Raw genomic sequence first — 25295 nt, forward strand, 5'->3', positions numbered from 1 at the left:
TACGCACAGTCAACTCGACTTGCTCTCAGGTGTTTACGGCCCCGTGTTTTGACCGTTCCAATATGGCGGCCCATAGAAAAATAGCCACTAATGCGGATTCTTGTGTGTAAATCTATGCATTGGCTCTGGTCACAATAAGTCGGAAATGACGCGGTGGCGAACACACTTCCTTCTCTTCGCGCGAAGTTTTCATCGTTGATGCTAATGACAGACATGAATCCTGCAGTTTTTAAAGTTTGTAAGTTTTCAAAATACGTGCTAATTTGTGTAAATCAGTGTTTATCGTTTCTTCTCTGGCTTCATTTTCCGATGTCTAGTTGCATATTTAGGCCAACTGCAGTGAATCGCAAAAATAATCACTGTCAAGAAATATTTATGTAAAATATAATATATATATTTTCATGGATTGCACGCACACATGCTGTAACGTTAATTGTTTTATAAACATTCTTTTAAAAAGTCTTACTAAAATCTGTTGGTGTATCGGTGTATCAGTAAAATACTGTTTACTCGTCATGTGATTAGCTGCCTACTATATTAATACACTAGTATGCTATGCTTTACTAAATAATGCTGCATATTATGCATTTATGTTATATCATATCATATCATATATTATGTTATGCTTTTATACTTGAGTGAAACCTACTTAATTTAGTAAAACATGCCAGCGTACAACTGTCATTTTGGATGTGTAAAACTGTCATTTTAAGTCTTATTTCATGTTTATTGTAATATAATCTTTTATCAACTTTATAGCTGTAGGAATTTTAAGTTTCTGTTTTATTAGTATGCTGACATATGTGTCTCTCTGAACAGAAAATCAAGCAGAAACACTGAAGATGTCTGATTCGAGGAGAAGGTCTAGAGGGAGTCAAGAGGAGCCAGCAGGACCGTCCAATGGAGTGGGAGGTCGGAACAGGTCAGAGAGAGCGAGTGATATGGGTGATGAAGATGATATTGTTGGCGGACCATCAGGTATTAGCGAGGAAGATGATGATCCAACACGCAGGAGAGAGATCAGGAGCAAGTACAGGGATCTGATCAATCAAGTCCAGCGTGAGTATTAATACTGTTAAAATTAGTTTCAATGATACAGTTCGATGTTTCATTTATGAAGTGCATTTGTTGAGAATTTTTTTTTGTTCTGTTCACAGAAAATCGTGAGGACATGTTGAACCCAGCTAACAATAAACTCACTGATGTTTTAGAAGAAGCCAACAAACTTTTTGTCAATGGTATTATTTCTATACAGTGTTATTTTTTGTATAATTGAGATACTATTATAGTTTTTTAAAATATATATTTTTATTTTTGTACTTTCAATTTAAGTTTTAGTAATTTTGTTGTGTGTTTTTGTCATTGTATTTTTTTATTTATTTTTTTATGTCTATATAGTTTTTTATTTCAGTTTAAGTTTGAGTTATTTTAGTACATCATGGTAAACTAAATAAAAATGTGAAATTTTGCCTGGGCAATAGCTAAAATAAAATAAGTTGAAAAAATACAAAAAAGTTTTAGATTTTTACTTCATTTCAGTTAATGTTTATTTTAATTAACAAAAATGTTTTTTCATTATTCTAGTTTTAGTTAACCATCTATAATAGCCCTGTTTCTATACACTCCATATCCTACTAATGGAATGCACACCTTGTCTTCATGATGTTCTCCTGCTTGTTTGTTAATTGTGTGTGTCTGTTTTCAGTGAGACAGGCTCGTGAAGCAGCGCTGGATGCTCAACTCCTGGTACTAGCCACTGATCTAGGGAAGGAGAAGGCCAGCCAGCTACATGCTGAAGGCTCTGCATTTGACCCGTCTGCATTTGCAGAACATTTGGTAAGTTACTGTGAGAGGAAAGCCAGATCTTATATTTTGCAATGTGCAAATTCACTCTGAAAGTATTTTTTCTTCTTGGTTGATTTTTCATATTGATCTCTCTAGTTGTCCTTCATGGGTCTGAATCGTTTGGAGGATGAAAGTGGTCAGGATGGAAACTTGGAGGGATATTTACCTCAAGGAGCCTGGCAGAAGCTTGCAAATAGAACTGAGTCCTGCTTCAAAACAGCCCCTTCATTCCACTACATGTAAGTATAGCTGTAGTAAGGGAAGTGGCTGATTGATGAGCGATCAGGTAACTGTATCTAAGTATGTAAGGCTAGGGTATATATTGAAAATTCACATTAACTTTGAAATTATTTAAAAAAAAAATAGCTTAATATTTTTAGCTCTTAAAGGAGAAGTTCACTTTTAAAAAAACTTTTGCTGATAATTTACTCACCCCCATGTCATCCAAGATGTCCATGTCTTTCTTTCTTCAGTCGAAAAGAAATTAAGGTTTTTGATGAAAACATTCCAGGATTTTTTCACATATTATGGATTCCATTGGGACCCAAACGGTTCAAGGTCCAAATGACAGTTTCATTGCCGCTTCAAAGGGCTTTAAACGATACCAGACGATGAATAAGGGTCTTATCTAGCGAAACGATCGGTCATTTCAAAAATAAAATAAAAAGTTGACGTTTTATAAGCACAAATGTTCGGCTTGCTCTGTTCTGTGATGCGCGTTCGTGACGTCACGTAATACGCAATTACGTTGAAAAGGTCACGCTTGAAAAATTGAAGAAAATGTTCTTTTTGGCTTTTTAATATTAAAACACTCAGGATGCGCACACGAAATGGGCATTTTAAACGATAAACTGACACAAATACATTTGAAAATGTTTATATGGTCCTCCTTCCGCACATTTGTAAACACATCAAACTTGACCTTTTCAACGTAATTGCGTATTACGTGACGTCACGAACGCGCATCACAGAACAGAGCAAGGCGAACATTTGTGCTTATAAAACGTCAACTTTTTATTTTATTTTTGAAATGACCGATCGTTTCGCTAGATAAGACCCTTATTCATCGTCTGGTATCGTTTAAAGCCCTTTGAAGCGGCAATGAAACTGTCATTTGGACCTTGAACCGTTTGGGTCCCAATGGAATCCATAATATGTGGAAAAATCCTGGAATGTTTTCATCAAAAACCTTAATTTCTTTTCGACTGAAGAAAGAAAGACATGGACATCTTGGATGACATGGGGGTGAGTAAATTATCAGCAAAAGTTTTTTCAAAAGTGAACTTCTCCTTTAAGTTTACCTGTTTTTCCGATTCCCATCTTGCCCCATGACTTGTGAGTATGAGCGTGTCAAGATAAAAATGTTATAGTGTCTCACTGTCTCTGTGGGCAAACTACAGTAGCAAAAATTGTGTTATAATTGGTAAGTTAAATTTTTGTGAAGCAGAAACTCAATCTAAGTAAATAAGTTCACTTGCATTAAAATTAGTTTGCATCATCCCTCAGAAATGTTCATAGATGTCCCCATGTGGTATTTTATATATTAAAATGGTTTAGTAAGCAAGCATACACTACTATTTAAAAATTTAGCAAATTAGTTACCTTGAAAATCAGTAAGGATGCATTAAACTGATCGACAGTAACAGTGAAGACATTTAAAATTACTGTATGCAAAAGATTTCTATTTCAAATTAATGCTATACTTTTGAACTTTGTATTCATCAAGTAATCCTGAAAAAATGTATTCTGATTTCCACAAAAATAATAAACAGCACTACTGTTTTCAACATTGATACATAATAATAAATTATCATTGAGCACCAAATCAGCATATTAGAGTGATTTCTGAAGGATCATGTGACACTGAAGACTGGAGTAATGATGCTGAAAATTCAGTAATTCCATTATAGGAATGAATTGTATTTAGTTACAAAATTGTGTTTTAAATTGTAATAATATTTAAGAAGTACAAATAAGTACAGCCTTGGTGAGCATAAGAGAGATTTCTTGCAGGGTAGTAACAAAGTCATATTTAACTACTTGCACTAAGTAATGTTATATTGGTGCAAATAACTAAAATGATTAAACATTTTCCATGATAAGTAGTGTATAAAATGTTGTTATTTTATTAATTTTTTTTAATTCACACTAAACATTGGATTATTTTTTTATTACAATGGCTATACAGTTTACAAAAACAAAACCTCCGCTGACACCTCTTCGTTTAAGTTTAAGTTTACAAACACAATGTGCACTAACCTTTATTTATTTTTTCTTTTCAATTCAAGGTTGGGTTCATTTTTGGCAGAGCCTCCTCCACCACGGCAGAGAGTTGAAAGGCAAAGAAAACTACCCAGCAAAGAGGCTAAACGAATTATGCCCATCCAGGTGTGCTCATCATTTTAATAATGCAAACCCTGACTGTCTTTCCAAATATCCCTCAGAATCTGTCTGACTTATACTTATGTCGTCACAGCTGAAAAAAATGGAAGAATCACACCAGGAGGCAACAGAGAAAGAGGTTGAAAGGATTCTTGGATGTCTGCAAAGTTACTTTGCTGATGATTGTAAGCATACTAAAATAAGTTAGTGTCAGAGTTTGGAGACACAGACGATTTCAAAACCTATAATAAATGACTATTTTCGGAACAGCTGGGGAACCCATTTCATACTATGAGTTCGTCATCGACCCCAACTCCTTCTCCCGGACTGTGGAGAATATCTTCCACACGTCATTTCTCATAAGGGTGAGTCAAGACGCTACAATAGCTGTGGAAATTCAACATAGGTCCCACAATAAAATAATTAAATCAATTTTTTTTAACCCTCAGGATGGTCTGGTGAGGATGTTCTTGGACAATGATGAGCTTCCTTGTATTGGTAAGTAGGGATGGGCATTTCAAGCTAAAATAATATTCGATGATTGCTTGGAATTATTTGATTATTATTCGAAAATCGCACCTCTCCCCAACATGCTCATTGGTTTAACGGCGTTCACTCAAATCCTGCTCCGACATTAAATTTCTCTGTAGTGCTAGTCTGTACTAGTGATGGGAAGTCCGGATCATTTTACTGACTCTCTTGTTCGAAATGGAACGAATCAAAATGAACAAATCTTTTTTCGAGTCATTTCGTTCTTTCAAGTGGCTTTAAATGTTATACTTTTAACTGCCAAATTCCTCGAACACATCCACCTACGCAATCTTGATCATATTCTGAATTAAGAAATCATTATAATGCAGTCAAAAATAATTTACAGGGAACATAAATAATTACTTTACCTTCCGAGTCTTTCGTTCATTTGTCACGTGACAGGACGGATCGTTCATGAATGACCCATCACTAGTCTGTACTGTATGTGTTGTAGCCATGAAAGAAAGCGTATTTAGTTTGATATTTATGTTTAAATTAATATAATGTTATTTTTTAATTTCATCTATGTTGATTATATGAAAAGTGAACAGCATGAAATTTTGATTGACAGCTTTTAGGTTCGTTATTACCATCGCCATCTGGTTACATGAACATGTCATGGTCACCACCGCATCAGCACAGAAAACATGGGGATTTTTTAAAGTTTTTTTACAGGAATCGCACAACCTATTCGATATTCTATAATTAAATCAACTAGTCGAATATAAGTCATATCCATAAGTCATTATTGTGTTTGTATTTGGTTGAATGTACTGGCAGCTGATATTATTATCTGTGTGTTGTAGCTCCAGTAGAGGAAGGTGAGATAGAGCCTGGTGGAACTTCCATCCGACATCAGTGTGTCATCTCCATCAACCAGGAATCCTGGAGGGTGAGCACAATATGACTGTGTTTGGTGATTATTTTCAATAGTGATGCACCAAAATTAGAAAACAAAAAATGTTTACCCATCCCGAAATTAAAGTTTTCATTTAGCCACAAGCTGAAACTGAAATGAAAGTTTATTTAATATTCCATGAAACTGAAGTTTTGATTTTTCTTTTCTTCTCTATCGTGATGTATATCAAACTGAAACAGCTTCTCAAACAAGAAAAAATTTACTCGTTGTGGTTTGCTGTTGCTCGGATCTCATGTGAGTGACAGGTTGTCTCGCCCTCGCTTCAGTAAACACGTCATCAGAGAAGTGAAGAGTTGCTAGAGGGAGGGGTTATTTATTTCAAGATTAAATTATGATTATATATATAAAAAAAAAAGAGATAAATTGTCTATGGTAAATACTACAATATTAAAAATAAAAATAGGAATTGTTCATTTGGATTTCAGGGTGACTTTAATAATCAATTAATTAATTAAATTTACTTAATAATTAACTGTCAAATAAATATATATATATATATTTGTCGCCAAACCCCCTCATGGAAAAAGAACACGTAGTGTTTACAACTGTGACAATAAGCGCTTAACAGGATCAACTAAACACTGGATTTTATGTATGTGAATTTCTCGGCTCCATTGTTGCAGTAAACTTGCACAACGATCTTGAATGAATAATTTATTAGATGCATGCCGGTCTATTATTGTAGGGACATCGACTTTAGATTTTCAATCCCCTAAACATGATGCGGAACAAAACGAACTGTGATTGGTTGCGTTACGCGTCAGTCAAAGGTCCTCTTGGGCGGTCCTTGGCCAATGAAGGCTGCGATAGAGTCCAGACCTTCTGCTGTTTAGTTCTTAGTAATTAAAACCCACACCTTCACTATTAGTAGGAAGACTCTGCCAGGTAGAATTAATTCACACACAGTCGCTTGCTATAATGCATTCATATAAATGTAATCTTTACTGTTCTACTTTATCTGTATCTGATTTAGAACAACAGAAATCTGTGTGAAATATAATGACCCAAAGACAAAAGAACTGATTAAAAATAAGCTGTTATGTAGGAGTGCTGTTTTATATGCCATAGCTGTGCACAAAGCAACCCTCGTTTGAGTCTCAGCTTGGGATTCGGGCTTATTTATTAGTTAATTACATCATCAGCGACTAATCGACATCAACTCGACTTTAATCACATAAATGTCAACTTAAAGGGACACTGTGTAGGAATTTCTCCCATCTAGTGGTGAAATTGTATTTTGCATTCAAATGAATAATGCTCTCCAGCGCCTCACTTTTTAAAATGCGCGTTGCATCTACGGTAGCTGTTATGTACCAAAAAGCTATGACAGGATGTCTTATAATAGCACTTCGAGTTTTTCTTGGTGAAACTGAAACTTGAAACAACGAAAAAAAGATTGTTAGTTATCAATTACTGACTGTGAAAAACATTAACTATGGTAATTAGTAGTAATGCCTTCTTTACTCGTTATATTTTTTGAAGTACGTGCATTGTTAGATATCATCATCATCAGAGCCTTCTCTATCGTTACTTTACTCAATAGCTGCTATTCATCAAAGAGTCTGTTTAACTTTTAACTATAAATGTTCTACTGTCTATATAACATAGCTGCCAACTTTTGAGTTTTGCTTGGAGTGAGATTTATGGAGGAGCGGGGGGTGGGGGGGATATCTACACAAGATAGGCATTAATTTTTCTCAAGAAAAAAACAACTCACCTAATGCTGTAAACATACAGAAAGATACATAATGCGTTTTTTTATTATTATAATAACTTTATTTAATGATATAAATACAAATATAATAAATATGTAATATAGTACACATATTTAGCAAAATACTCTTTATAGCTCTTTTTTTCTAGCCAACTAACTGCTAGCCTTTATTATGGTCATTAAATGGCTTTCCTGAGGTAAATGTTGTGACATACATAATTGTTCTCCAGCTGTTTACCATTTGTTTGATTGATTGGTCGATATAATGTATGAGGAATATACATTTCGGTAAGTTGTACTGTATCTTTCAACATTGTTCATTTGTGTTTATTTACTAGCTAGAGATGATCGGTTCACGTGCCGCTAGGGATCCGTCGTGACTCGCGTCACATTTACAAGCGCCAAAAACAGTAGGCCTATATATTGTTTGAATTTCGTAATAAAAGTGACAGAATCTGAGAGCTGAGATTTTTTTATATCATAAGTAACCTGCTCTGTCTATTCTGTCAGTCTCCATGTCCTCTTTGCTTCGCGATAAAGTACACAACCAAGCAATGAAAAAAAAGCTTGTAATTAAGGCCGTAACATTGACTTACCTGTCGAGAAGAAAGCAGGCAACTTCAGCGTCTCTTTTGAAAGCTTTCTCCTGCGTTAGCCATCCCGACATTAACCCTTGTTTTTGTAATCTCCGGTCACGTTTCCTTTTACGGTCTATTTTGAACTTTTTCGACGACGAGGACTCCTTATCCTGTGACTCAGCATATGTATGAATGAACGGTGTATAAATAACCGTGCAGTGCAGCCTTTTAAACTTGCCGGTGCAGTGACAAGCGCCTCTCACTGCTCTGCTCCTCCGCTTCTGCTGGCTTCAGTCACGTGACGCTGGTTCTGAACGAAAACGCGTTGTGGAAACGCGTTGGCCTAGTACTTTTTGTCCCCCTCTGCTATTATAGTTTTTCAAGATGGCGGAACTACATGGAAGCCTCCGTGGACCTACCCGTCCCATGTATATAAAGATAATAAATTCTTCGTTTACGAGGATTAGTCTGATCATTGGCATAGGTATTTGTACACCATTGAGGGCATATTTATGAATAAAAATACTGATTTTCGATAATAAAATACCTAAAAAGCTACACATAGTCCCTTTAAAAAAACAACATTCAGACAGGAATGTTGTTCCGGGATCAACAAAGTATGTTTTTTTTATTTTAAAGGCTCAGACTTTTTTTTTTGTATCAAAATTAACAAAGTACAAAGTTTATTGCAATTATTGGATGGTAGGCAAATTAAAAACCGCATGGACTAATAGACCTCGGTTCATCAAAATGAAGATTGATTAAAGGGATAGTTGACTTTGAAATTAAATTTTGGTATGTTTTAGCTTACCTCAAGGGCATCCAAGATGTAGGTGTCTTTGTTTCCACAGTAGTTTCAATTTTGATATTTTTAGGTCAAACCGTTCTTGTCTGTCAGTCATATAATGCAGGTCTATGGTCACCACCTCAAAGAGCATGCACAGAGAAGTCCAAATTAAACAATTCCCCATCGTAAGTACACATTGATGGCCTAAGACACGAAACGAGCGGTTTGTGTGAGAAAACGAACAGTATTTATATCGTTTTTACCTCTTGCACACAACCACGTCCAAGTGATCTGAGGACGCGTACGCTTCCTGGTGTGTGACATCTGCGCGCGTTCTGGCTTAGTCTGCGCAAGCGCTGGAAAGCAGATCACTTGGACGTGGTTGTGTGCAAGAGGTAAAAACAATATAAATACTGTTCGTTTTCTCACACAAACCGCTCGTTTCGTGTCTTAGGCCATCAATGTGTACTTACGATGGGGAATTGTTTAATTTGGACGATGGGGAATTGTTTAATTTGGACTCTGTGCATGCTCTTTGAGGTGGTGACCATAGACCTGCATTATATGACTGACAGACAAGAACGGTTTGACCTAAAAATAACAAAATTGAAACTACTGCGGAAACAAAGACACCTACATCTTGGATGCCCTTGAGGTAAGCTAAAACATACCAAAATTTAATTTCAAAGTGAACTATCCCTTTAAAATCGAGAAATCTAAAACCGCTTCGGCTGAATATTTTCAGTTGCTGGAATTTTGGTGCATCACTAAATTCAAGCAGATATACATTTAGCATGGTATAGGTTGTTTTTTACGTTAAATAATCTCTCATTTGTGTGTTTCAGGAAATCATTGATGCCTTTGATATTAAGGATGCTCTGATTCCAGTTCCAGAGGTTTTGTCTCAAGAAAGCTAAGTTGGAGGATAGCTAACAACAGCTACCAAAACGTTTATAAAATAAAAACAAACACTTTTTATATTTTTAATGTTTGGAATCTCAATTTTAAGAGTTATATCTTTGGATTTTGTACAAAGTGTAATAATTTGTGTTTAATACAATAAATGTAAAGTGAACTTGCAGTCAACATTATATTAGGTGGCGGATTCCAAGTAAAACCAAGGAATATTTTCATTTCATGGACACAAACAAGGTTCATAACTCTCCACTGTCTATAGGTTTAAATCTCTCTTCTCTTTCTCTGAATCTCAAATATTCAGAGCAGCAGATCTTTTTTGCGCACAAATGGACCATCGCATGGGACCATTATTTCATAAAACAAGTTTTCTTTGTAAACCATTATGCAAAGATATAATCCTATTTGCAAGTCAAAACTCCATTCACACAGCCATTGCATTACAGAGTGCGAGTTTATGTTTACAGGACATTTCCTCGAAATCTATGATTTTTTTGAATAAATAACAGACTGCATCCTTGCAGATTAACTAAAGTTGCTTGTAATGTAGATGACAGGTTTATTTTTGGATTCCCCAATACTAATCATTAATCTTGTCACAAGTGTAGAAACTAAGATGAACCTTTTCAAAATGGGCCACATTCTGACTTCCTTGTCAGTAATTACTTTTAGATTACAGTTGAACTCCACCATCTAGTGGTGAAGTAGCTCTGGTTAAACAAAAAATTGTTATTGAATACATTATCTGGACTGATGTCTCTAGCCGAGGATATTTGCACGGTCATATGGGAATATCTGTATTCTCTTGCACTTTGTTGTCTGTTACAGATTCATATCATATAAAATGCTTATGTAGGGCAGTGATAGAGAGCTGTCCATGTGTGCGCTAGTGTGGCCCTCCATCTGGACATAGATTGGTCCAAGCTTGGATTAACTGCCCTGTAGTTTAAACCCACTGATACCTGAAACCTTTTGGAGGGATATGCCTGCTGTCTGAGCAACACTTACGTCCACAAGATGCTTCTCTCGGCAGCAGGGACTTTTTGGACGGTGTAGTGGTGTAAATCTGTTTTCAGGTCAGTGTTGTGATTTTATTTTATTTTTTTATTTTTTTCGGCAGGATTGTTTTTGTTGATTTCTTACAGTAATTGTTTTTGTGTGTTTTTTTCCCCCAATGACATTTTTGATTTTCACCTCAGATTTGTTTATAAGCTTATTAGTTGCTTGTTGGTGTGCTCTGTTTAAACAGGGTAGACGCTTTATATGCTTCTTTTTTTTTTTTTTTTTGGTGGCTCACTGGTTTAAGTTAGTACTTGTATTTCAAAGTGGCAGAGATCCTGTCTTACTTTTAAGAAAATGGCAGCATATAAAAAGAATGGAAAATTATTTATTTAGCTTTTAATTGCCATACACCAAAGTAGTTATTGTCAGATTTCCTTGAATGTTCTTACTTTTTCCTAGTCTTTAATGAGCTGTTGTGTAGTTTGTCTGTATTAAACACTTTAAAATGTAAATGTCTGCAGTATCTTTGCCTGCTGTCCATTTTTAGTTAATATAATTTAGAATAAGTTATGCATCTAAACACATGATGTGTTTATTTGAACTCTTGAGAATTTTTCCTTCCATTTCAAAGTAAAGGTTGCTTTTTCGCTGAAAGCTCATTTTCCATAGGGATGCACAAACTCTGTCCAATACTGTTCATTCTTTTCATGTAATGACTGATATAAAAATTCAGTACTATTTAGTCTTAGATAAATGTGCTAAACTAAAATCAGTAGTTTTTGTCATTGTCAGTTCAATGTTGTCATGCTTATTCTAGGCATCAAACACTTAAATATTCAAATTTGACCAATATTGCTATATTAAATTCATTAATATTGATAACAAATATGATTCTGATAAACTGTGCTTTTAATGAGGGTCCAGATGTGATTTTTAATGTATTTTATTTTGGTTCTGGTTCTTTTTTTCTTGAAGTTGACATGAAATGGAAATTTACCTCCACGTTGTGACATATATGTCCAAGTCTAACGGCTTATTGAACAAGACATTTTTTTTTGGGGGGGTGGGACTTTATTTTATCCTCCAGTTGTTGATTGGATTGTGAAACGTAAGCGTTGGCTGCTGGATTGGAGGCAAATCTGAATATAATTGACTGAACTGCAGCCTGGCCTTGCAAATGTTAAGTGATGACATTTTTATACTTTTTAAAAATATATTTTTTTTATAAATGCTTAGAGAAATTGTTCAAAATTTGACCAGTAACATGCATTAAGAAAATAACAAGGGACAATTATGATTTCATGCTGACTTTAATGCCAGTTAGAGAATACATATTTTCAATTTAGTCTGTGAATCTTCGTACGGCTTTATCTGTGTCATCATGACTTTTCTTTATTTTGTGAAATCCCTTTATTTTCTGCCACTGTCCCATTTCACTTGAGTGGCTCCATTTCCTCTGGCGAATGTCTTTGATGCTCAGCACCGTGTCATCATGCCGGCTGCTGTTGCTCTTATAAACTCGCAGATGCTCTGTTCTTTTATTTTTCTCGTTCTCATTCCCCTTTTCTGTCCTCCCCCTCCTCTCCCTGCTTGTGTGACGGTCGCTGTCGATAACAGAGGGGCTTTTTAGCTTCTTGCAGAGCAGCATCTCTCAGCATCACTGCAAACCCCGACGAAGGAAGGGGAAACAAATTTCAAGACTTTTTTTTTTTTTGAATCCTCAACTGTGCTATTTATATAATTGCATTATTATATAAGAGAATGAGCATGTATGTCATACTTGTACCTCGGGCATTGCAGTAGATGATGCTTATTCTCACACACACATACACATGAGGGTACCCTTGCACGCTTGCACTCACTTGCTCACACCCTGCTTGCATTGCTCAGCGATGCCATTTCTTTGGAGTGGGGATGCAGTCCTGGAGAGACTATTTTTGCAAGCCTTGTAGTGCTTCTGTCACCTCTCCTCAGGAGGACATGGAATACAGGATGGGAAGCTGCATCGGAGTCGCACGCAGCCAGGTAACACCGCATCTCTCAGATACTGCAGACAGAATGGCAAAACGAAACGAGAATGAGTGGGAAGACATCGCTGGCTGTTTGGTGGTGGTTAGTGCAGGAAGAAAAGGGGATGAGGGGGAGTATTTGTGTCGGACTGGGCTGACGTCAGGGGGATATGAAAGAAAAAGCCGTGTATTTTTGGCTGTCTCTTCTCATACTGGCCTGTAGTGGTCGGAGCTCTGGAGATGAAGAGAGTGAAAGGAGACGGGAATGGAAGGGAAAAAAGAGGGGGAGGTGCAAAGAGATGCCTGACAATATCTGTACAGTGTGAGCGGGGAAAGGAATGACAGACATGGATAAATGGAAGGCACTAGACACTTTGCATTTTAGGCAAGATTGCAACAAGTAAATGATGTCTTGTGCTGAAAATAGACATAGTTTGAGAGAATTAAATAAAGAACTGATTCCCATGACAACAAGCAATATTTGTGCATTCAGTGTCTATTAAGTGAATGCTTAATTATACATAACTGAACAGTAAATAAGCAATGATTGTTTATATAGACAATAAATGCTGTCTTTATGATTTATTAATAACTTGTTATTCAGCCTCTCTTAAGTGATGAGATGCACTACAGTCATATTATACTTGTTTTAATAGGCATTTAGAATAGGAATGTTTGGTTAGTGACTTTATTTTAATACTTGTATAATAATCTTAATCTTTTAATTAATACTGTAATGATATCAGGGAGGAGAAGGGGTGTGTTGCGTGACTGCCAGCAATTAAAAAAATATTTATTATATACACTTTAATTCATGTTTTCTTTATGCTTTTAAAAGGTCAGGGTATGGCTTTGTAATTTTATGTATCAAAAGGTGAGAATGATTATTTAGTGAATAAGTGAAATGGAGGGTATGTTGTTGTGTAAACGGGTGAGGTTAACAGGTTGCAGATAATGGATAATACATAAATAATGCATTTATGTATGCACTGTATGGTTTGCAATGGGAAACAGCTGTGTGGTTGAATTTAAGTTTGAATTCAAAGGAAAGATCACAATCTACTGTAGGGAGTTTAGCAAGAACGACTGGAAATAGTAATTGAATGGAGGGTCTTGGAGAATGGCGGAAAGAACTGAAAACACTAGTTTGGTAAGTTATATTCCTGTGCCCTATTAACATTTTTCACTAATTTACTGTACAAGGCAAAAATGTGCTTTATTAAATTATATTAGTTATTTAACATCACTGGATCAATTTGACACTATACTTTTGGTTACACAAATAAAATGGCTAGTTTTATGCATTATGTTAACACTTAGTGTGAATGTAGCATTTCTCAATGACAAGTTTTCAGTTGTTGATGCCATTGTATAAATTCTTTATTCACAATCAACTATGATTAATGTATTCTGTGAGCAAAATATCTGTTAATATAAAGGTTGCTGAGAAAGCAAGATAGCAATTTGAGGTGACCTGCTCTATGTAAAATTAAACTTATTTTAGGCTACTGATATGACTGGACTATTCCAGTCTTTTAATTAATTTATCCGAAATTACTGTGTGCACCTTTAAGAAAGAGATGGAGGATACAGCTCAGAGAAAAGTGCTGTGTAATTGCTTTGGGGCCCTGTTGACAGGCTAAGAGGGTTATGGGAAGGGTAAAATCCTTTCTGCTTAGTTTATGGCATTGTGTTTGTTTACAAGTGTTACCAAGGGCCATGTACCGTCCAGCTGACTCTGTCATCTCTACCCCGTCAGAAACAGGGCACCCCCCCACTCCCCACTGCTTACCCCCTCTTGCCTGCTCATACTCTATGCAGATATAGCAACCCGATGTGCCAGTTGTCTCAAGTTTGTTTACTGTGTTGTAGCTGCAATGAACACAACCTAAAGCTCTACATTAACTCTGTGACAGTGTGGATAAATGCTTCTGCCTTTGTGAGCTGGGTGAGTGAATTTGACTTGACTGTGCTGTTATTACTTTTGAATTTAACACACTGACCATAACTAGTTCAAATGAGCTGATTTACTGAACTGACATACATCTTTAGTATCACTTTAGATTTCCTTTCGTTCACTTTAGGTTTTGGTGCATTTTTACACTTAGACTTCATAAACAAATGCCCATATAAATTAATCATATTTCTTTTGTTTTAAGGTTGTATTATGTAACATTGTGACACAACAAATTTGGTCACACTTTATGTTAGGTGTCTTTAATACTACTATGTACTTGTCAACAAAAAAAAAGGTTAAGTACAATGTTCTTATTGTGTTCATGTTGTATTGCAAAACACTTTTGCAGCTGTTGAAGTGGGATAAGGGTAAGGCAGGCACAGGTTTATTGGTAAGGTTAAGTGGTAAGGAAAGGGTCAGTGTAATTATAGATGTAATTACATAATTAATTACAGTCGTAATAAAATGCAGGTAATTTTTAAATTGCAAAAATATAAGTACAGTGTAAAAACATGCATGCACACAATATGTGCATTGTAGCAAATTATTAAAGGGTCAGTTCACCCAAAAATAAAAATTCTGTCTGTAATTATACTCCCCCTCATGTTGTTCCAACCCCGTAAGACTTTCGTTCATCTTCGGGAAAACAAATTAAGATATTTTTGATTAAATCTGAGCGCTGTCTCACTCCTTCATAGGCTGCTTGGTAATTGCATCTACCGGCCCAGAAAAGTTAGTAAAGACATCGTTAAAATAGTCCAAGTGACGACAGTGGCTCAACCTTAAGTTTATTAAGCGACTAGAATATGTTTTGTGCGCAAAAAAAATATTATTCAACTATTCATTTTCTTCTGTGTGGGCCTCTGATGTGAGTTCATGAGAGCGCCACGACGCATGCGTGAGAACTGAAAAGAATTACGAAATCTAGAAGTCTGTATTTGTATCGGTTTATATTACGTTGGATGACACAAACATAATCAGGGATGGAATTACCCTCCATTTACTCAAATAGCTCAAAACACTGCCGTCATTTGTCTTCTCTCTTGTTTATCTTCTTGATCGGTTGTTTCTGAAAGCCCAGCCAAATCTAAACTTGACTCTTCAGACATTATTTGCATTGAAATCATTGTATAGGCCTATTTATTACATAGCACAGTTTGTTTGGAAGGGAAACTTACTCATGGCTGGATGGGAAGACTTAAATAACGAGTGACAGACAGGAACAGCATCTATTTATAACAAGTTTCGTATTCAGGTTTCCAGGATTTTGAGCAGGCACTGATCACCCAGCAGAGACGCACGGACACACAAACGCAGTCTTTATCAACTCTTTGAGATGATCTGGAACATTGTGTGACAATAGTTTTGTGTTTTGAAGGTGTTACACAAAAAGTATTTGATATTGTATTTTACATTACATTTTAAAGCTAAATCTCCAGTAGTTATATAATTCTATCGACTTCCTTCCAAGCACTTCCCACTCTACACCTGTATTGGTGATCATGGACCTTCAGTTAGGATAGACACCATATTTAATTTGGCATAACCGAAAATGGGTTTGGTAAAGGTCTTAAGGTCTCAAATGTCTAATTTCCAAGATTTGTAAAGTAATGACTCTCAGCAGGGGGAGACAGAGGGCAGCTTCTTTTGACTAGTTGATTTTGGCAGTAATCTCCAAGCCCTCTCATTCACACGCATCCACTAGCACAATCTGTCAAATGATGAGCTTACTGCACCAGATTAACCCACTAACACAGCCAATGGGTCAAAAACAGACTCCTACTCAGAGCTAAAACTGTGCCACTGTGCCATGCAACATGTTGCTTAAGTTCTCTTGTACCCATATGAAAGAACTATCTGACCTTGTTTAATATTATACACCTAGGACTAGTATTTCTGAATTTAACATCATGCCTTCAATCTTCAGTGAATGCTCATGGAGATTAATACACAGCACTAGGGATATGGTGTTTTACAGAAGGTTTAGATAGATGGGAACCCGTCTACTGAGTTTAGAGCATGCTGTAGTTGTGGTTGTTTGAGGGGGCGACAGCTTGACTGATGGGCCCTGTAGCTTTCTGCAGAGTGCTGGCCGCGGGTCAACAGTGTGTGCGAAATGCTCCAGGAAGCTGATTTATGTTTATAATGAGCTTGTGGTGTTCTTAAAAGAGATTCTGGCCAGAGCTCTGTTAGACCCATCTAGAAGAGTTTTTTTTTTATGGGCTAAAAGACGCACTCCTCCACTCACTCTCACTAACCTTCACACAGTGAGCAACTTCTCAAGCCAGATGTGCAATGGGCCTGAAAATATCACTCGCTTAATGTGGCACGGTGAAAAACGGACAGTTTGAAATTATTTATGGATATTAATCGAACATACCTTTTTTTTTTTGATAATGAACTTAGATCAAAGATGCTATTAAAACGTCATTCTCATAATTGCAAGTTGGCAGACAAGTAAGGATCATAAAAACTACACACATTTTTTATTGAATGGACTTAATGGTCAAAGAAAAAGTGCGTTCAAATTATTGTGAATATATAATGTACATTTTTCTTATATTTCACCAGGAAAATTGTTGTGATTATATATGTACACTACAATTCAAATGTTCGGGGTCAGTGCGATTTTTGAGAGAAGTCTCTCATGCTCACAGCCTGCATTTATTTGATCAAAAATACAGTAAAAACTGTGATATTGGGAAATACTGTTACAATTTAAAAGAACTGAAAAGCGGAATTTTCAGCATCCATTACTCAAGACTTTTAATATTTTTGTGGAAACCATGACACAATTTTCCCTATAGGATTTTTTGATGAATAGAACGTTTTTTTATTATTTTTTTACCGCATTTATTTGAAATATAAATCTTTACTTTCACTTTTTAACAATTTAATGCATCCTTGCTGAATTAAAGTACCGGTATTCATTTTACTGATGCCAAACTTTTGAACAGTAGTGTGTATTCGACATATAACATATTGCCCACCCAGCATAATCACATTTAAAAATGTTCTCTTTTATTACACAGTCTATTGATTTAAAATGATCATTATTTAGAATATGACACTATGGCACCAGCAACAAGAACTTTACTGTGAACCGGCCCCTGTGCAGTTTGAGTGATAAATATAGTGCGATGTGTATAATACTCCTCTGTTGGCTATACTGTCCCTCTTTTTTGAGAGTCAGATTGTCACAGTTTCTTCTGGGTTTCTGTTTTCGGATTATTCGGTTTCAATCTGGTTTATCTTTTCTGTGTTCTGGATTTTCACATTTAAAGATTCAAAACCTGCACTTGAAATCTGAACTTCTGTGAAGAGTTTGGATTTTCTAACAGGTTAATTCATTCATTCAGGCCTTTACGTAATAGTTATTGTACAAATTATTGTATAAATGTTGCCTGAAAGCCATGACTATATTAATATTCTTAAGTTTTTCTACTGGACAGCATCTCTGCACTTTGTTCTGCTTTCATCAGAGCCTCTTAATCTCAACACATGACACATACTTGCACACATATTTCACTCCCTGATCGCTCATAGCTCAGTGTTTCACTGGATGTCTGATGAGGAAATAGTGTTTGTAATTCCTTGACAGCGTCTGCTTTCTTCACATTGGTCTCGGTCTGATGTGAAGGGGTCCCCTGCCAACCCCACTCAACAAGATGGGCAATGAGAACAGCACTTCAGAGCTTCCGGTAAGAGGGTTTCTGTTTGGGACATACCTGGCTCAGCACCGCAGTGTTATTCATCTTTTCTGAAATGCTACCCAGGCTTGAACTACAACGCTTTGTGTGCCTTGAATGAAACTACACTTGCTGTTTAGAGCTGTTATGACTTTTTTGGTGACATCTGTTTGCATTCCCACACAACTGACATACTGCCTGTGACAAGCTGTGCTAGAGATAACAGCACATATATAGACAGAGAGAGTGCTGTGGTAAAAATAATGTGCTGCTGTTTTCATTGTGTTGTCAAACATTCTGACTGCATTTAGTTTTGAAAGAGTGCAGATGGTCAGTGTAGGCTATTCATTCTGTGTGGGATTTTTTTCCCCAGTATTAACCACTATGCTGTTTCCATCACTAAAAGTAGAGACGATACTAGCCTAACCACATTTTCTCAGTAGCATGACAGACATTTGCCTGCTTTCAACGTGCAGCTTTTCCAGTAGCCTAATAATAACATTTTTCAACAAGTAGGTTGGTTGTCATGTGACCAACCGCTACATCATGTTTTTTTTTAAATGTTTATTTTTATTTTTATGTCTGAGCAGATAAAATAATCAAACGCGCTCACCTCAATGGTCCTCTCTCTTAGCGTTGGAAAGTTCAATTAATTAAAGTGAATTGTTTCATTCTAAACAGTTCTATCTCACATATGAATCATTATAATGCCTGATTCATTCTAGTGAATCGGTTTGTTATAAACGCTGCCCGATTCATTCTAGTGAATCGGTTTGTTATAAACGCTGCCCTCATTTGTAGCCCTGGGATCTGTTTCATTCTACTGATTTGGTTCTTTCAGGTTCTTTGTTTTTTACCAAGTTATGCAAACTAGGATTTTGTTGTTGCTGTTGTTAGGCTATAGTTAATATAGATTTACCTGTAGACTACTTGTGATAGGCTACTGTAGGCTAACTGTCACCATTATTGTAGTCCCTTACTGAATACAAATTACTTGATTTTTTTGTTTTGTTATAACATTGTCATTACACTTTTGGTAATAGGCCTATAATCTGACTACTATTAGCCTAGTTAATTATTTATTCAAAACAGTATCTTAAAATTATTAGTTTATAGCCTACTGTTTCAAAGTAGCTTCTCCAACAATGATCCCCATAATTTAAATCTTTCGCACATATCTTTTTCTGCTGATGTGATATTAACTCTTTCCCCGCCATTGACAGAAATTTCCGGCTTTCCGTGTTTTCACTGTTACACGGTAAAAGATTCTCTAGGCTAATTCTGAAAGAGTAGAGAATATTCTGTTCAAAACACAGGCGACAACGCGACCATCAACCTTAAACAGCATCAAAACCGCTTAATAATGTTACTGAATGAAATGTCGACCCAGGACTGTGTATGCGTTGGGGGTGTTGATGGACTCTTATCTACTCCATCTATGTTTGATCATCGTTCTGAATCCGATCTGGATATAGTCTTTGACAAAAACATGATTTTCTCAGTTTTTTGCTCACAATGTTGCTTTTTTTAAATGAAACTTCACACATTCAAGTGTTGATAAAAAGGGAATGCATGAAGCTAGAATAAAAGTTTTAAATTTTTTTAATTTTTTTAAAGGAGAGGGTCTATTCTTTCTTTTGATATGTTGCATATTCAGATATTCATAAACCTTTGTGAAAGTGATAAAAAAATAAATACTGGCGGTGGCTGGCAACTTTTTCAAAAAAGCTGGCGGGGAAAGAGCTACAATTAATTTATGAATTCGGACATGTGGTTTGATCTTAAATGGACCCAGAAAGGAATATTTGGGCGATGTTATGCTTCATTGAAAGGCTACTCAACTTGGAATTCAGGGTTTATCCTAATAGGATCAACCTATTTGGCTCTGTGCTTTTTCACGGATGACTCCAACTAGTTTGGTAGGTTTCCAGAACACGTTAAGTAGGCTACTCTCGGTAAACTTCCAACAACAACAGCACCGTAGACTGCCTGAGGTATATGATGACTCAAATCTGCCATGCATTTCTCCCAAGACTGTTCCTAAATCTCCAAAACTTGTATCCATCTCTCCTTTTGCATTACACTTATATGTCTCTGCCACAGGAGGGCGCTCCAGACAACGTGGTGCTATTTCCTCCAGAAGAAACACAGTCTGCCATGGTAAATGAGGTGCTGGAGGGGTTCAGCATGTGTGTGTGAAGTTGCACTGGCAGTGTGCATGGTATTTCTACGTTAACTTTGGTTCAGAAACAGCCCAGGATAACAAAATATTTAGTGAGAACATATAGGAGCAGTTAACATGTGGATTTAGTTTAATATCTTGCTTAACCCACTGAAATCAGCTTAAATGTCTCTCAGCATAGCCAAGCTAGTTTTCAGCTTGTCTAGCTGGTGTTTAGTTGGATGGCCAACTTGTCTCCCATAGATGACCAGCTGAATAGTGCCCTAAAACAATTATAAAACCAGACAAACCTTGGATGTCAGCAAACCTGCTTAGGCTGTTTTTTTCTAGTAGAGAAATGAGCTTTGCTTTGCAAAAATGACTTTATCATAAGTTTTTAATTAGTTTCTTTTCACTTGTTAAGAATCTAAAAAATGTTTTTTAACATCTTTAAAAAATTAAAAAAGTTTTACTACGAAATACACTTGTATTAGAAAAATACATTCTCTACATTCTCTTTCACTGTGACATTGTAGAACTATCTGTCACTTTTACTATCACTTTTTGCAGTGTAAAATGCCACTAAAAAAAGAAGCCACTAAAGAAGCAGGGTTAAAATATTCATTTTTTTAGTTATGCCAAGCTCTAAAATATTTTATCAGGTAGCCTAAATTGTGAGTAAAGAATACTACAAAAAAATGATTATGCAGTAATTCATGAACAACTGGAAAGGTCTGGGGCCTTTGAATATTGTTGTGGACAAAGGGGGACCTTGCAGTCAAAAAGGGAGAGAACCACTGCAGGGTGTTTAAAATTCGGCATTATAATGGGGACCCTAGTAATTGAGTGCCTATAGGGAGTGCCTATTTATTATTATTATTCAACAAGTCTGTATTCTGTTTAAAATCATAGAGTTTAAGTGTAAATATATGTTTCTAGTTCACAAAAGCCTCAAAAGTTAGTCTATATCATGTTCCCCCCATGCTAGCTATTTTGAGACTGATCTTTGGCTCATTTCCCAGTGTACACCTGCATCGTGTGCATCAGAGTGCAGTCCTCACTCACTCAGTCCCCCAGCAGGAAGTGACAGAACAGCAGCAGAGCACACATTAGAAGCAGGAGAGAGAGAGAGAGAGAGGGAGGGATCAGAGGGCAGAAGCGTCATGCTGAACGAGTTACCCGGAGAAGGGGGAGGGATCACTACTCAAGTTGCTCTGTGAGTGTCCTAGACTAGTCTGAGATTTCCTAGTACTGCTTCTCAGGAGGAACAGTCTGTCTCACACTTTCAGGGACTAGCAGAGTTCTCTTCTGAAGGGCATGGATCTGTAGCAGGAGAGGCGAAGGGAGCTGAGTCAGGAGTCTGTGGATGAGACAGGAACATAGGCAGCATGTGTTGCAGCATGTTTATGTCTTTACCCGGCTGAACCAAAACACGCACACGCGCACACACACGTCTCTGCTCGCGCTCCCTGGGACCGCACCGTTCTCGTGCAAGTGTGTGTTCCTCCTTACCTAGAGAAGGTGAGTTTGGCAGTTATTTAGTGTCTGCTTTAGTGGCGTTTTACACTAATAATCTGTCAAATCCTTAAAGCAAGATAGTTTTACAATGTTGCAGTGAGTGCTGCATGAGATATCAGGACTTATTTTCAGAGAATGTATTTTTTCGTAGTAAAACGTTTATTTTTATTTTTATTTTTTATGTTAACATATTTAAAAAGTGAAAAAATACTAATTTAAAGCTCATTATTAAAGTCATTTTTTGCAGTGTAGGCCTAATAGTTGTATTGCTTCTGTATTGATTTGGATTGTTACATGTGTTAGCTGAGTACAGTAATGTGTACTTCCTGAAGAGGGATAATATTTTGGTCTATTTTATATACTAATTCAAAACTGGACTGCATTTCATATAATTTATGGGTAGTGTGTGTATCCCACAACTATGTAGAGGTCAGGCTGTTGTGTTGGGCTTATATGATTGCCATGACAACCAGTAGCCCTGCACAGCCAGGACGCATGTTAACAGCAGGGATTTACTGTAGTGGTGGACAATGTGGGCTGTTAAAGAGGCAGGGCAAAAGAGACCATATGGGGTCCACTTTTCAGGACCACTCATGCTGTAGGTCAAAGGACAATGATAGACTGGCTCTTTTTTTAAAGGTTGCCTATTTCGTATCTGGGAAAGAGATGCCCACATACAGCTTTAACATTGTAAGCACACAGACAAATGTAACTCATCGAGAGTGACTTATTTTAGTTACTGTGTGCTCAATTGAGTTTTTTGGTTAGATACAAGTTAACAGCGTATACAGGAAACAGGAAGCTGTGGAACTTGAAACCAACCATGAGAAACAAGATCATAAACCGATTAAGTGTTGTATTATTCTATTAAAGTCAAGTGGAGGTGTGAATGAATGTGGCTTTATGCAGCATGAACAAAACGTCAATGATTCAATGAGGTAAAGTAATTATTTTATGATTCAAGTTTTTGTATTATGTATTTGGCTCATGATTTAACTTGTTATATAATATATAAAGCATTATTGCTCAACAAAATGTGTTATAAAATTTAATTTGTATGATTCAAAATCTAGTGTATTACTCAATAACTAATTTAAAACTGGAAAAACAAGTTTTAGGATTTTGTTATTTACAATTTCTGTGAACTTTTCAGTTTAACTTTTCACTCAAATAATAAATCAAAATAAAATAAACAGTGACGTGTATTTTTACTCTCAGTGGTCCCAGACTTATGTTCCCCAATTGCATAAATAAAAATGTAGCTTGATTTGTTGATTAAAAAAGAGACACCATAATGCCTTGTTTTGTTGTCTGAGGGAGTGTAAACAGATTCTCAACTTGATGACAGGGGTTTTGGAATAGTCTAGCACTGGGTCCACACAGGGGGCTGAGGGAGACTGATTTAGGTATACAATGATACAGTACAGTGATTGTTCACCGGTGTGTGAAGTGCATCCTGTTCTTCAGAGATTTTGCTGTTTTCTGTTGAAAACCCAGCCATCTGTCACTACAAAATCTTACTGATATTTGAAACCCTTGTGTTTATTCCAGGTTTGGCAAACAAATTAAAATTCTGAATAAGCTAATGGAAACCGAACACTTGAGTTTGTCTGGACTTCTGGGAGTTTCATTTGATACTCTGACCTGATTCAAACTGAGTGGTGTTTGTGCTCACAAAGGCCTGGGAATGTAGATCAATGTATGAATTCACTCATGTCTTAAAGCTCAGAGAGAGTATAACACGTAACCTACAGCAGAGGTGGGAATGCATGCGTATATCGAGTGTGCTGATAAAAACAATGGGTAATGGATGTGGGGCTTCTGTGTAATGCATCTCTAATGTGACCTGTGTTCCAGAGAGCCTGCAACATAATCTTCTTTTGCTGCACAAAGACTTGTCTGTGAATCATACTGTCGATCAATGAGTGAAATGAGTGAAATGAGTGTGTGTCTGTTTTGAAGGGATAAGATTCTCTTTTACTCTAAATAAGAGTTTTTATTATGCAAAGGAGATACTGAAAATTAAATAAATAGGCCTATCTCTAATTGTCATGTCACTAACATCATATCCTAACATAAGGATTTTAGTTAAATTTTTTAGAATGTATAATCGCCATAAAAGTTATACCAAATAAATATGCGGATGATCCGCTATTTCGACCCCTAACGGGAACAGCCAAACGTCAGAAAAGGAGATTTCTTTGAACGTATAAAGGGAAGTATTTTAAGTAACCACATCATTTAGTAATTTAAGTAATTTCTTAAATAAGTATGATTTCTTTTTTGTAGTTCAATCGTCTTGCAGTATGAAAAATGCATTCTAAATTTAAACACTATGTAAATAAATTCTGCATATAGAAATTCTACATTTATTTATTTATTTTTTGGTCTGGCCTGGCCCTTTACAAAATGCTTCAGAATGCATTTAATCTTGTAGTTCAGTTGAATGAAGCCATCTTTTTTCATTTGGAAATCACAATCGCTTATTTTGCCTCATTTGGAAAGAAACAGTAAGCAAAGCAATTCTGTGGAAGTTCACTACGAACCTTGAATTATCTTTTTAGTTTACAAGCATATGTTGTGTATGAGCACGTCTGAACTGAGGGCAAATTAGCATGTCTGAACTTATCCTTAAGGCCTTGCTGATATGTTGGATTCCTTGAAAACAACATGTTTATTTTTTAAGATTTGTCTAAAAGTACAGATGGGACACTGATAAATGATCATGGTTTGTAGTCTAATCGCCTCAGTGTTTTATTGACATGGTGGGTGTGTTTTCTTTTTATGTTAAAAGTCAAGCCCTGTACATGTAAAGAAACATAATCTCGGTTTGAACGACTAACTTGTTCACTAAGTGGCAAGTAGGCCATTTTAAGTGTGTGCAGCTGGTCTGAGTGATTTACGGATCTCAGATTAAAAACAGATTGCGCCAGTCAGTGCTCTAACTACTTTTATTGCGATTCTCAGGCCGCAGTACACACTGACAAGGTGAGCCAACTGAAGGAAAAGTCTGTCCACACTGATTCAGTCACCGGGGAACCACAGGTGCCTGCTGACGAAGAAGAAAAGCCACAAAAACAGGAAGAGGAGGATAAAGAGGAGCTAGAGTTTCCCCATGATCTGCTGCCCAGCATAGACCTTGACCTCAGCACTGAGTTCAATCTCACCTGGGGAGCCTCACTTGGGTAAGTCTCAACTCATTTACTCAAGATAGTTTTGTTGAGGAGTAGACCTGTCATCAGACAATTATCAAGGGGCAAGTTTCAACAGGATGGCTGATTCTGTTGA

The 25295-nt window shown here is 36.5% G+C and overlaps 2 protein-coding genes and 2 long non-coding RNA genes across 12 annotated transcripts in view; 2 read left to right on the top strand and 2 right to left on the bottom strand.

Annotated features, from left to right (window-relative positions):
* The first annotated feature begins 99 nt into the window (after positions 1–99).
* On the top strand, positions 100–11185 carry nsmce4a (NSE4 homolog A, SMC5-SMC6 complex component). Its single transcript, XM_082154850.1, has 11 exons — positions 100–238; positions 820–1059; positions 1158–1238; positions 1706–1836; positions 1942–2084; positions 4134–4233; positions 4322–4412; positions 4498–4592; positions 4677–4725; positions 5565–5650; positions 9602–11185. The coding sequence occupies exons 2-11, from the start codon at positions 843–845 to the stop codon at positions 9671–9673; spliced, it is 1065 nt and encodes a 354-aa protein (XP_082010976.1). The 5' UTR covers positions 100–238; positions 820–842; the 3' UTR covers positions 9674–11185.
* On the bottom strand, positions 5722–8644 carry LOC309487282. The gene is made up of 2 exons (XR_014201816.1): positions 8553–8644; positions 5722–6874 (listed from the first exon to the last, which is right to left on the bottom strand). It is a non-coding gene; the product is annotated as an uncharacterized lncRNA (long non-coding RNA).
* Positions 10939–12645, bottom strand: LOC309487280. Its single transcript, XR_014201814.1, has 2 exons — positions 12536–12645; positions 10939–12333 (listed from the first exon to the last, which is right to left on the bottom strand). It is a non-coding gene; the product is annotated as an uncharacterized lncRNA (long non-coding RNA).
* tacc2 (transforming, acidic coiled-coil containing protein 2) overlaps positions 12327–25295 on the top strand; it is a 64948-nt gene continuing 51979 nt past the window's right edge. For 7 of the 9 annotated variants that reach the window (XM_082154757.1, XM_082154760.1, XM_082154762.1 and 4 more), the window contains exons 1-2: positions 12327–12698; positions 24975–25192. In XM_082154757.1, the coding sequence (XP_082010883.1) occupies positions 12588–12698; positions 24975–25192 (329 nt within the window). In that variant the 5' untranslated portion in view covers positions 12327–12587. Of the gene's footprint in view, positions 12699–14503; positions 14631–18240; positions 18341–20431; positions 20489–24974; positions 25193–25295 lie in introns of those variants that run through there. The other 2 variants (XM_082154758.1, XM_082154759.1) reach the window with 2 other exon arrangements.

This window comes from Leuciscus leuciscus (genome assembly GCF_965113295.1).
Source record: "Leuciscus leuciscus genome assembly, chromosome: 22".
Taxonomy (NCBI): domain Eukaryota; kingdom Metazoa; phylum Chordata; class Actinopteri; order Cypriniformes; family Leuciscidae; genus Leuciscus; species Leuciscus leuciscus.

Coding starts and splice junctions, on each gene's coding strand:
- nsmce4a (XM_082154850.1), top strand. CDS start 843: ATGTCTGATTCGAGGAGAAGGTCTAGAGGGAGTCAAGAGGAGCCAGCA. Junction 4,413..4,497: donor AAGTTACTTTGCTGATGATT/GTAAGCATACTA, acceptor TTTTCGGAACAG/CTGGGGAACCCATTTCATAC. Junction 4,726..5,564: donor TGATGAGCTTCCTTGTATTG/GTAAGTAGGGAT, acceptor TGTGTGTTGTAG/CTCCAGTAGAGGAAGGTGAG.